The sequence below is a fragment of the Limulus polyphemus genome, unplaced genomic scaffold (assembly GCF_000517525.1).
Source record: "Limulus polyphemus unplaced genomic scaffold, Limulus_polyphemus-2.1.2 Scaffold9681, whole genome shotgun sequence".
NCBI lineage: Eukaryota > Metazoa > Arthropoda > Merostomata > Xiphosura > Limulidae > Limulus > Limulus polyphemus.
The window spans coordinates 1907-14151 of NW_013675291.1; the positions used below are offsets into that span (position 1 = coordinate 1907).

The 12245-nt window shown below is 30.5% G+C and overlaps 1 protein-coding gene across 1 annotated transcript in view; it reads right to left on the minus strand.

Moving 5' to 3' along the window:
- Window positions 1–660: 660 nt before the first annotated feature.
- The window catches only part of LOC106476039, a 16969-nt gene continuing 5384 nt past the window's right edge, over window positions 661–12245 (minus strand). The window contains exons 5-9 of the mRNA XM_013936707.2: window positions 11472–11801; window positions 8758–8848; window positions 8413–8485; window positions 6784–6951; window positions 661–5663 (exon numbers count right to left, since the gene is read on the minus strand). Of these exons, the coding sequence (XP_013792161.1) occupies window positions 4161–5663; window positions 6784–6951; window positions 8413–8485; window positions 8758–8848; window positions 11472–11801 (2165 nt within the window). The 3' untranslated portion in view covers window positions 661–4160. The remainder of the gene's footprint in view (window positions 5664–6783; window positions 6952–8412; window positions 8486–8757; window positions 8849–11471; window positions 11802–12245) is intronic.

Sequence of the window (12245 nt, forward strand, 5' to 3'; positions counted from 1 at the left end):
AGACATACCTTATTCTAAGTACGGTGCTGATAAAGTATATACACTTATTTTTCCTAATACAATGTGTAAAGGACATAAATTTAGTAAAAATATGTGAAATAAACTGTATATCGATAAAAACTTTAAAAAAAGGGGGGGGGCTGATTATATAATAATAATAATAATAAGTCTTTGGTCTGTAAAAATTAAATACAGCCTTAAAATTACCGATTTGAACAAAATATTTTCCACCAACAAATCTAAGTGAAATATAAAAAAAAATGTTAGATTATGTCATTTTAAGAAACAAGTTCCTTGAATAGTTGTTTTAAGCATCTAGTATCATTGTAAGTTGAATGATTTCTTGGAGTTAAAACAACGTATGAATGGAATATAGTTGAACTGCATCAACACAAACGAAGTATCAACATTGTCAGTATAACCAACTTTATAGTATGTCTTCTAATCACACACAACATACACGAAAATGCAAATTTTTTGTATTATCTGACGATTGTTTAGTCAGTCTTGTACTTAAGGGTACGTCTTAATATTAACAATGTCAGTATAACCAAGTTTATATCATCTTCTTTATACGAAAATGCAAATTTTGTATTGTCTTAAAATTATTTAGTTGGTATTGTACTTAATGGTTGTATGCCGGCTTTATGTTTAATTTTCTTTAGTAAAGCATGGTAAGGAAAAACTTCTCGGGGAACTTGGGACCGGGGTAAGTGTCTAGTTTCTAAATATTACATGTGGGGGCAAGTTCGTTGGGCTAAAAGCATTAAAAGACATATTTTTACTCTAAACTAATATTATTCAAATAGTACTTATAATGGCAATAAAAACACTTTTGTTCTGTTTAAGTCACTTTTTGTAACTATAAATAAATTTATTAATTTAGCACAATAATTTCGGCTCACATGCATTTCCCCTATTTTTCTCTATAGTGTTGATTTAGCTATAGTTTCCAAAATTCAATTCAGTACATAATTTTCTTATTACTTCTACTGTTTATTAGTTGCAATTTCGAAAAATCACATAAGCTCACATATACTTTATTCCTATTACTCTCTCTATGGGCGTCCACAGAAATTTTTTCAGGGGGGTGGGCAATGTAGTGTGAAATTGTGAAGTGAATAAAAAGTTCATATACATATGCTGAATGAATAAAGAAAGAATTATGTTTCACATTTTGCAGGAGGGGGGTGCCCCTTTGCCCCTCCCTTCCCTGCGGACGCCCATAACTCTGTCTCTACTGTTTATTGGTTATAACTTTCCAAAAGCATTTCATGAATTAGCTATCCTGTTTATTTCTTACACAGAAAGTACACGTTATTAAAAGTAATCACTGACCAATCTGAATTACCTTCAATGAGCTAAATAAACACCTTTATGCATATAAGTAGTAAAGAAACAAGACATGTTTACAGGTAAAGTAATTTTAGTACATTTGCCATTGAAGTATGAGATTTTTATATATCCCTGTCCCCAAAAAGTATTGTACAAATTATACTTCGAACAACTGTCAAATTAGTTGGTGAAGTGTACCAGGATCAAGTAAGGAAGAAAATGTGATGTCAACTTTTCAAAATAAACTTAAGACCTCTATACAAACACTTAATACAGCTAACACTGGCGTAGCTGTGTAAAGAAACAAACTTTAGCAATAACCTTTCACCTGACATAACTTATGAAATTACAGGTTGAAAAATTCCAGACTTTCAATAACATTTATTTCTCCTTCCAAGTCAACCCTGCTTAATGTCTTTGTATTTGCTATTAGAACAAGTTATACCTAAAAATGGAGTTAACATATTTTTTAATTTTATGTTGCATAGAGCACTTAAAAAATACCACTTCATGAACATATATAAAAAGTTTTAACAGGCATACAAAAAAGATTCATTACAAAATATTTCATTCACAAAGATCTAGTTTTGACTTATCAGTACAAGAAATAACATACTTTTAACAAAATATCATAACTTCAGAGTAAAATACCTTACATTCTATTTAGTTGTTTTTTACTAAAGAAAAACAAAGAATTACTCTCCTATATCACATTTGAGGACAGGTGAAAAAATATTCAGTTTTAAGTATTTATCACATTTTACACAGGAAAAAATTGTTGCATTAAATATCCATGGTTAGAGTTGCTAATAAAACAAAAACATACTACTATATTTATATTATTCAACATAGAAACCCCACAATGATAAGTGAATGTTCTCTTATAATGAGATCTCATCACTGTTAGTTGTATTGCACAATACAAATGTTGAAAATTCAAATATTCTTAGTACAGGAACATGTTTCCTTTATTTAGAGGAATTCACATACACTTAAGGAAAACAATGAGCAAACTGGTAAGAGTTGTTTAAACATTGGGTGGTTGGTCAGATCTTTGTAACTTCAATTATACAATAAATGGATAACATATCTATTAACTCGCAATGTTACATTATATTATCATCAGTAAACTTTTGCATAGTGAAATTATAGTAACACATCAGACTAAAAGAATTCACTTTGTTATTGCTACACCAAGAGCAGTGGGCCTAAGATAAACAATCAACAGGCTAAAGCTGGTCAAATCAAATCAAAGATTTCATCCTCACTTATTTTCCTAACCTCAGAATCTTTATGATTAAAACAATCACTTCTGTAATTTTCAATAAAGAAAACACTATCAAAATTCAGTGTTATTTTCTCATTTGTCATTAGTTCTTCAAATGAAACATCATTTCTACTGTGCATCTCTTAAAGCAGAATTCAAGTAGCTTTAATTTTTTTTTTGCAAATAATGAAATGTATAACTAAATAATGTGCATCTAGTGTTTTCAAAGGTAATTCTTTCTTTTATTAATAAATGTATAACTTTAACAGTATGTCCATTATTCACTTTAGCAGTTTAACTATATGCATGGGTGAGAGTTAAAGTGTGCATGCCACAACCTTTTACAGAGTGCCATTCAAGATGGTATTCAGTATCTGATGTTAAAGTTATCAACTATTTATTTTCCCTACATTGCTGATTAGGTGATAGTTCATGGTAGATGAGAGTAAGTACCAGAAAGGATATATAGGGATACTTAAAACAAAAAGTACATATGCATTTTGGAGGTTCTAGAGGCTGTGCAAATAAAATATGTTAACTGTGCAATAGACAAAAGTATTTTTATTCTTCGTGAACATCACCTTGCACTCTGATTTGTCAGAGTCTGAGCCAGACTGATGTCATCAATTCACAGACATATCTTAAGTACAAACATTTTTGTAACACATCTGGTTTTTTGTGTACAACAGACTTGTATATTTCATTGTATATATACATAGTAAAAATTGGTATTATATTCAACATTCCTTCTCCAATATGGGATCAATCCATTGGACATTTGATTAAAGAATCATCTTGCTAACCTCTTCTGTGAAGAAATAAGTTAAAATGTTCAATAAACACTGAAGTGTGTAATTTACTGGTAACTCAGGATTTTAAAATTAGGCACATACTTCTTTGATCTGTGGTGGTGAGTAGCCACTTTGGCACTATCTCTACAAGATTATGTTACAAACATGCAATTTCAAAGCATAAATATATTTACTAATTATAATATTTCAAAGACAAATGAAGTAAGAAATAGCTTGGACAAGAGATAGTGAGTGCTAGATGGGTTTTACTTATCAGTTACTATGTATAGCAAGTGCTTTGATGATTCAAAAAAACTTCAGCAATAATCAATTCATCAACTTTATATTAATGTAAGACTTCTCGCACGTTTACAAAATAATACTTTCTCACAGGTATAATTCTAACAAAATATTTTGAAACCATGTTTTAGATACCATTCACATATAAAAATACCTTATGCTTAAACACATTATATCTCTGCTCAACCTACAAGTTGCCATTAATCTGCCTTTCTACAAAATCTTAAGAGTTAGAAGTGTTGAAACATACTAGTAAAGCACAATATCTTGGAGAACAATTTATCTTACTCCTTAATTACATCAACTGTTTGTACCAATCATTAATATTACTCTTTGTGGTTCCTGGCAGTTTGTAGGGTTTCAACTTCAACAACCATGCAGTTGTTGCAAATATTTCATACAATAAAGCATTCAAGTACGAGAAATGCTCACAAAATGTTCAAATTATTTTAGTTCAAATATTGTTTTTAAATCACTAAATCACCAAATGTAGTTGTCTCTTTTGATTCATTCACACCAACCACTAATTCTGTATTGTTATCTTTCTCCTCTTGCTTATTCTTATTTTGAACAGAATCACCCCAAGGTACATATCCACCATTCCTGGAATTATCAGAGAAGTTCTTGGGAATCACATCACTTGATAAATGATTAGGATGGAAGTGTGGAACATAGCCAGAGTTTTTCTCCAGAACATTAGAAGCTCCAACTGTATTAGTTGGTTCATTAAGTGTTCTCATCCACTCTGGAGTCCCTGAATCCAACTCTTCAACATGTTCATTTACTCCACTGTACTGAGGAATATTACACTGTATATATCCTTTAGCTGGAAAGATACCATTTAGTCGATCAATGTTATTTTTGCTACTGAGATTAGCTTCATCCAAGAGTGGAGTAGGTGACTTTATATCATCACAATTATTATTCTTTGATGGGAATGATTCTGATGTTCCACAGTCAAGACAATCTGTGCTTTGCTTGAGCAAACTTTCATCATTCCCTGGTGTCTTTAGATTTGGAGACTTATCATCAAATTCAAGTACCACATCCAATCCAAATCTGGTACTTTTGTCTATTTCTGGTAGAGATTGTGAGTTGAAATTATTCTGTACACAAACATAACCAGATGAAGCAGGAAAAGATTCTGTAACTTCTGGGTCAACTCCAAGCTTTAAATACAAACCTGACTTATTAGGTTGTTCCATAACATTTGGAACTGTGAAGTTTTTAGCCTGGTTCATGCTAACATAGCCTTTAGATACAGGTTGGTTTGGACTTCTTGTATAGCTCAAGGGTTTTCTTTGGGAAACAGGGAAAGATCTAGAATAATCTGAAATTAAATTAGCTGTTTGGTTTCTTTCTCTGCCTTGATTCATAGGGTGCATTACACCAAATTTAGAGTAGCTTACTGCTCCTGGCTGATGTTCATCCAGGATAAATGGTGGGTTTCTGTTCTCTTCAATTATACTTCCAACACTCTTAGCTAAATCAAACCTTGAGTAATAAGGGATAATTTGAACTAGTTCTTCTTCCTCACCATGAACAGAAGGCTCACTAATGGCAAGATGATGGCTTGAAGTTAAATTACTGTTTTGATCTTGAAATGAAATGTACTCAGTATCTTGACTGAATCTGCTGTAGGGATGCTGAACATCACTGTGTGAGTGATGGAACCCCTTTCTTTTATCATCCACATGATCATGATCCAAACCTGAATCCCTACTATCAGCATCCTCAATTTCTCCCAAATCGGGGAGACTCGGTTGAGAACAAGACAAGAGCATCTGATCAGTTCCTTCAGAATGATCTCCTCCAAGAGACATGGGTGGCAGGATATCAATTTCTGTTCCAGAATCCGTTGAGAGATGAGTGTGGTTAATACTCTCATGATCATCTTGCAAAGTCAAGTCGGTCCTGTTTTTGTGTTTTTTTCTGTGTGTGTCACAGAGCCTTGACTTCTTCTGTAGAAGCTACAAATATTAAATGTACTTTTAGCTGAATATAAAAATAATGTTCTCATTTATGCTGTTAAAAAAACTAAAAACAAAAGATACTAATTATAAACTCATATTTATTTTCTTAGAGAGAGAGACTAAAAGCAAAGACAGTAAATAATGAAGACAAACAAGATATTACTTAACTTAAAATTAAAAAATATTTAAATGTTATATTTGATAAAAAAGTAATTTAATTCATCAAGTAATATAATACAACAGTTTCCATTGTAAGTGAGAAATATTCATGAATATCACCAAAATTCCCCATTCAGCAACAGAATGAACTCTAATCAGATGCTTCTGATTAACTCTTTCAGCATAGGCTCGGCCCCTCGTAATCATTTTGTGTTTGTTATAGTTTTCATGCTATAACATTTAAGTTAGTAAGCATATGTTCACGAAATTTAGCAGATTATCAGAAAACATTACAAGGCTTTCATACGCAAAATATCAGATTTTTTTTATTTAGTCTTATGGTTTGTTGAGCAATGTTTTTCTCATGTCTTTTATCTTTTCACATGTTGCCTATCCAACATGCAAAATCTTTATAACGTCCAGAGAGTTATCAAACATTTCTTAAGAAAAAACTTTATATTTTATCTGTTATTTTCACTAACAAATCTCTGTACAGGTTCGGTCGATTTGACCTATCTCTTAACCACCATAAAATATTAGGAAATAAATATAAGTTATGCCTTTTTCATTCCAGAATGACTACAAATTATAACACGAAAACACAAGTGTTTAAACTAAATAGTTTAAATCTCATAACAATGTACATTTATATATATTTATTATTTTTATTATATAGACCTATAAGCTGTGCCTGGCAAACAATACAGAAGTTACAATGATGCAGCACACGTGCACTTATGTTACTGTATCCAATAATATAAAACTGATGTTTAGTCTTAACACAGTTACCTGTTTTGGCTGTGTTTTATTGGACTAGTATTTTGTAAAATATAGTCACATTTCAATTATTATACACTGCAATATTCTCAGCTTTTAACAAAATGCATACATTTTAAAATTGACTCTAGGACAAAAAAACAAACAAGCCATTCATATACAAAAACACACACACATATACCTCATCAGTCGAAGAACTGCTACAGTGTGAATTGAGTGACCCTTGTCTCTCTGTAAAACCAGCTATATCAGAAAATGAACTGAGATGGTCAAACGTAGGACTCTTATTAGGATAACTATCATTTCTAATCAGGCCTTTTTTAAACTTCTGACAGTCACTAAATGTATGCTGTTGAGAAGGAAGGATTGGATTAGCAGCAATAAATTCTTTATGCATAACATACATACATAGATATAAACACATAGTAAGTATAGTGTAACATTTAGCTCTCAAATATACATTATATGCACTTTCAAGAACATAACCTGTATTATTCACATCTTGCAGACAATTGCATTGCCTCAGGATCTAATTTAAGTAGAAGTTCCCAAACTGACTTTTGAACCCAATTTATGGAAGAAATCAGCATAAATAACAGTGATAATTAAAATCTAACACTATAATTTCTTTAGATATCTTATAATATCTAAGAGCTTACTAATTTAAAAAAAATTTTTTTTTTACTTGCAAATATTTATTAAGTATGTACACTTGAAATTGTTTTATTTTTTGTGTGAAAACCTGATCCAACAATGAAATTAAACTACATTAATAAATTATGATAACCAAGTTAAACCACATATTGAATTTTACAGGTTGTTGTCATTCATTTAACTGAAATTTTCAATTTAAACAGAGCCTTATATGTACTTAGACTAAACAGCCAAGCCAAAAATCCCAAAGGGTAAGGTATAGCCACTGCTAATTTTGACAAGAGGGAAAGTACGCAGCTAGCAACACCCGTCACAGTAAAACCTATTGTATTCATTATCTTGTATTGTTTAGCAGCCTTAAAAATACAACAACAATGAAATGAAGCCTGAAAGGACCCAATCTTTTTACAGCATCTGCCTAATAGCAGAGAATAGGTTTATATATTATATCATTTTCACTGTATACTTACATCCAAGTATTGTTTCAAATATTATTCCAATTCTTCTCTGAAACTAAAATTTTACAATCCAATGCAAATAATTCATTTTAGTATGGTAAAAATAATGTTTATTTGTCTGTTGTTAAGAACAAAGTTCAGGCTATCTGTGCTGTGTCTGTTGTGGAGAGCTTGATTCAAGCTCGAAATATCTGTATGTGTAAGTAAATCACATTTTTAACTTTTAAACATTCTTAAAACAGTTTTGTACCCGAAGGAATACACATTTCAGTCTACCTCACAATATTTCAGTTTTCTTGATCAGAGTAAAATTTCTATTGTAGCCATCTTCTACCCAAGTATATTAACTTTGTCGATGAATTAAACAACAGAAACTCTAAGTTCATTGGTTTCAAGTAGTGATTAATAATAAAAAAAATTTAAATTTTATAACTTGCTCCATGAGTTTCTTCTTATTAAATTCTTGAAAATAGTATATATACAGTAACTATTCTCTAATGGCCATGTATTTATTGTTTTTACAATACAAACAAATGTGCATGTGTACCATGTACCCATGACTGATCACCAGATCAAATATACAGTTTCATAGGGTACAAATGCACAACTAAACACATAAGACTGCCTTGAGCTCTACTGCCTTTTATAACATTTTTAGTAGCACTTGTATTTATTTGAAATGGGTAACAGAACCCTACCGAGTGTGGTGCATCCAGTCCACTAGGTAATTGGACCTTTATCTTGTTCATCCAGTCAACCTTCTTCTTCATCCTACATGAAATATTTAGATACATCTAAAATCAGATGACACACTCAAAAGACCTATATTATCACTGTAAAGCTCATAGTAACAGTAAGTAAAAGTTCTCTCTATCTGTCATGCATTAAACCTTGTAATGTTGAAACATAAGTCATATTTATCATTAAATACGTTATATTAAAAAAATAAGTTATTATACTATATGTTCAGAGAACTTATTTACATAATTTTACTTGATTTTCTGAAATGTTAATGCAACTAATATGATACAGTTTATACTCACCATCTCACTAAAGCGTATAAAACAAACACCAACATAATAAGGCCAAGACAGCTACCACCTACTATACCAATTACCAATATTGCTTCAGGCCCTGAAATAAACATGTGCAATGAAATCTGATATTAAAATAATTAACATTAAACAAATTAAACTTTATTGTATTTAAAGATATACTATTCATCTTTTACACTATACACAAACAAGATACAGCCATTATTACATACATCCTAGTGGATGTTTCTTTCAAGATGCCAAAAGCTGTTAGGAACTAAAATCAACTTGTAGTACTTTTACTTATAGACTCCCTTTTACACTTTTTTCATACTAGGACAATATAGAACTGCATTCAAAATTTGTGGAAACAGAATAAAACAATCATTCTGTATTTGTAAATATGTCAAACAAACAAATCTTAACATCTGTGAAATAAGCTTTACTTCATGTTTCCATTCTTGTGAAACTAGAAACTCTCATACATCTGATGTTAAGAATAGAGACATTAACACTTGTAGGGTATCAACCAGAGAGAATATTTAAAGTGTTTCATCTCAAGCAACTGTTAATTTCAATATGCAAAGTGCAAATTATTTACAGGGTGAACCACTGAAAATGTTTTAAAAAGTAACTGAAAGTGCTGTCATTTGGTTTAATTTTAGACAAAATTAATTCACTCAATGAAGGATTTGATATTTTCATGTCAAGTTAGAAGTTTAGTATTAACATGTTAGTTAGAATTGAGAGTTCAGTATTTTATGTAAGAATCAATACAGAAGGATCTATAATTTAATGTTGAAAGAAACAATGGATGTTCAGTACTTGCATATTATAGTGAAAGTCAAAGGTTTAGTTGTTTCATGGGATAATATTTTTCTATTGTGAACTGACAATGATAATATCAGAAATGATATTAATACTGATTCTCACAAGTAACTGTGATTTCTTAATACTTTATTTTTTGGTATTGTGTACATATAATTTAATCAAACAGATTCTCCTATCATCTTAAGGTCAGATGCATCACTTCCCGGTTATTTCTACTGAATGTAAAGCATGTCAGAACAAACCAAAGTTTTAACAAATTAGTGGTTTCGTTAACATATTTTTAAATACCTGTAACAATAAAGGTTTTTAAGTATTAATATAACACAAAAGTATGTATGTATTTATATCATACATCAGTTTATGTCCATTATACAAATATTTTAAGTTTTTGCAAGTAAATATGACTATAAATGTTTTGTAGCCTTTCTTCAGCACCAAAATTCATATAATCACCACTCTAAAATAGTGCATTAATATAGATAGTTGTCACTTCCATTCTGTATTTGGGAAATCACAATGTTTGAGATATTATTCAAGTAATATGATTTACACTGAAAATATTATTTGTATATTGAACCTTGTTATTTTAAATGTTTTTATGTTTGTTCAAGATGCAACCACTGATCAGTGTTTTTGTTACTGCTTTCTGTCAAACTGCTAACCCACTTACAGTAATACAATACAAGAACCATAGGTAATTTCTAAAAGTGTAGAGCTACAGCGATATGATTTGTGTATTTTATCGTGAAGCCGTGATATGAAAATTTGCCAAGCTTTCCGTAAACAATACAAGTCTCTTGTACAGAAAAAATAAGAATTTCTAATAAAGTATTTCTGATAAAAATTAATGATTTCATAAAGGAAGGTGAGTATTGAGTGCTATATGTTGTCTTCATTTCTTTTATCAAAAACATTACATGCAAAGTAATGTAAAAAATTAACAATAACAAAACAGATAGACAGATATTAACTTTATTTAAATTTTACTTCTCTTGCCAGCTGCTATTTAGTCAATCAAAGCTGAGAATTTGAAAAAGTGCTGTAAAGTGTGAAGTAATTAAATAAGAAAAGATTGTCAAAATTTGTAACAAACCCTTGGTAAAACTTCGTATTGACTACTATGATGAGATATGCACTCTTTGTAATTTCCATAATCAAACATGTTACAGAATTTCATATTAATAAATTAATAAAATAGCTTTTAGAGAGTAAGAATTTAAATTAACACAACAATATACCCTGTCCCTGTAACTAAAAGTTTTTATTTATAAAATAAAATTCACAAATAAAAAATATATGTTTTTATTTTAGCTGTATAATTATTCTAGTGGCTGAACTATAGCAGATCAATTATGACATTTAGAAAATTTATTTTCACTTTGCCGCTAGCTAAACTGAAAATCATGTCATCAGGGTGTGTTTTGTTACAGTCTATTTGGCTGAAAGTAATTTTCTACAGTTTCTGCTAAATTTTAAACAAGTTCCATTTATAAACAATTTTTTGAAAATCAGCACTTTATTTATTATATAAAATCTACTTTTATTCCAGCATTTGTATAAAACAATTAGGTGAGTTTAATTAGATTAGATAGCATGATAAAAAGTAAGCTAAAGGTAACAAATAACAATAAGTCCAAATTCGATGACGAGGAACCCACTTTGAGACTAATAATGGCTGGAGATGACAAAACCTTGTCGAAACGTTGTACATTTGCTGTCATGTTAAACTTATATTAAAGTTTTTCTTCATTACCCATTTAAGCTGTCTCCAGCCATTATAAATAACAATAAGGTTTGTAACTCTCATCCTGGATTGAAAAAATTTAATGTATTCAAATTTTAAAATTTATACGTAATTAGATGAGGTAAAAACATTGAAGAAAATATGTTACCTTCTGGTCCACACAGTCGGGTTTCTGTTTGATTGCTGAGGGGGCTCTTAAGTAGGCTCTGGTTTTTAATGTTGACTGCTTGAATTTTGAAAGAAAATACTTTACTACTGTCAGATTCTGCACAATCTGGCCAAAAGTAGGTAAAAGTCTCAGAACCAGAAATATTTGAGATACTATACACTTTCTTTCCAATATCTGTGGTATTTCCTGTGTTAACATGTAACATATACAGATCAATTGGACCATTAGGTTCATCTGGAGGGACCCAATGCAAACGCACAGCTGATGTGTTCAAAATTTCTATTACTGGTTCAGTCATTACTCCAGGTGCTGTAAGTAAATACAACATATAGAAATAACTATTTACACATGTGACAGTTATTACATAAAAATTCTCTAAAGTTGTAAAAGATTCTCAAGTGTAAGAATCAACAATATGTGTGTGTACGTAAACACTGGTTTAGCTTTGTATTGTTACGTAATCTGAATTTTTGAGAAACTCTCTACATGCTTATACATATAACCAACAAAACATGCCAAAAACAGTATCTATTATAGGTGTCCAATAGCTGGTATGCTATAAACCTCGGAAGCTATAATTGTGATTAACGTTTATTAATCAGGAATTTCAGATATATTGACCAGGAATGTTTATAAATTTTGAACATTACAAATCATTCAACTTCAGTGGATTCACATTGGACATTAGTACTTTTATGAAAATATTACCTAACTTCAACAGTGGAAAACTTGGTAAAGAACACAGAACTTGCT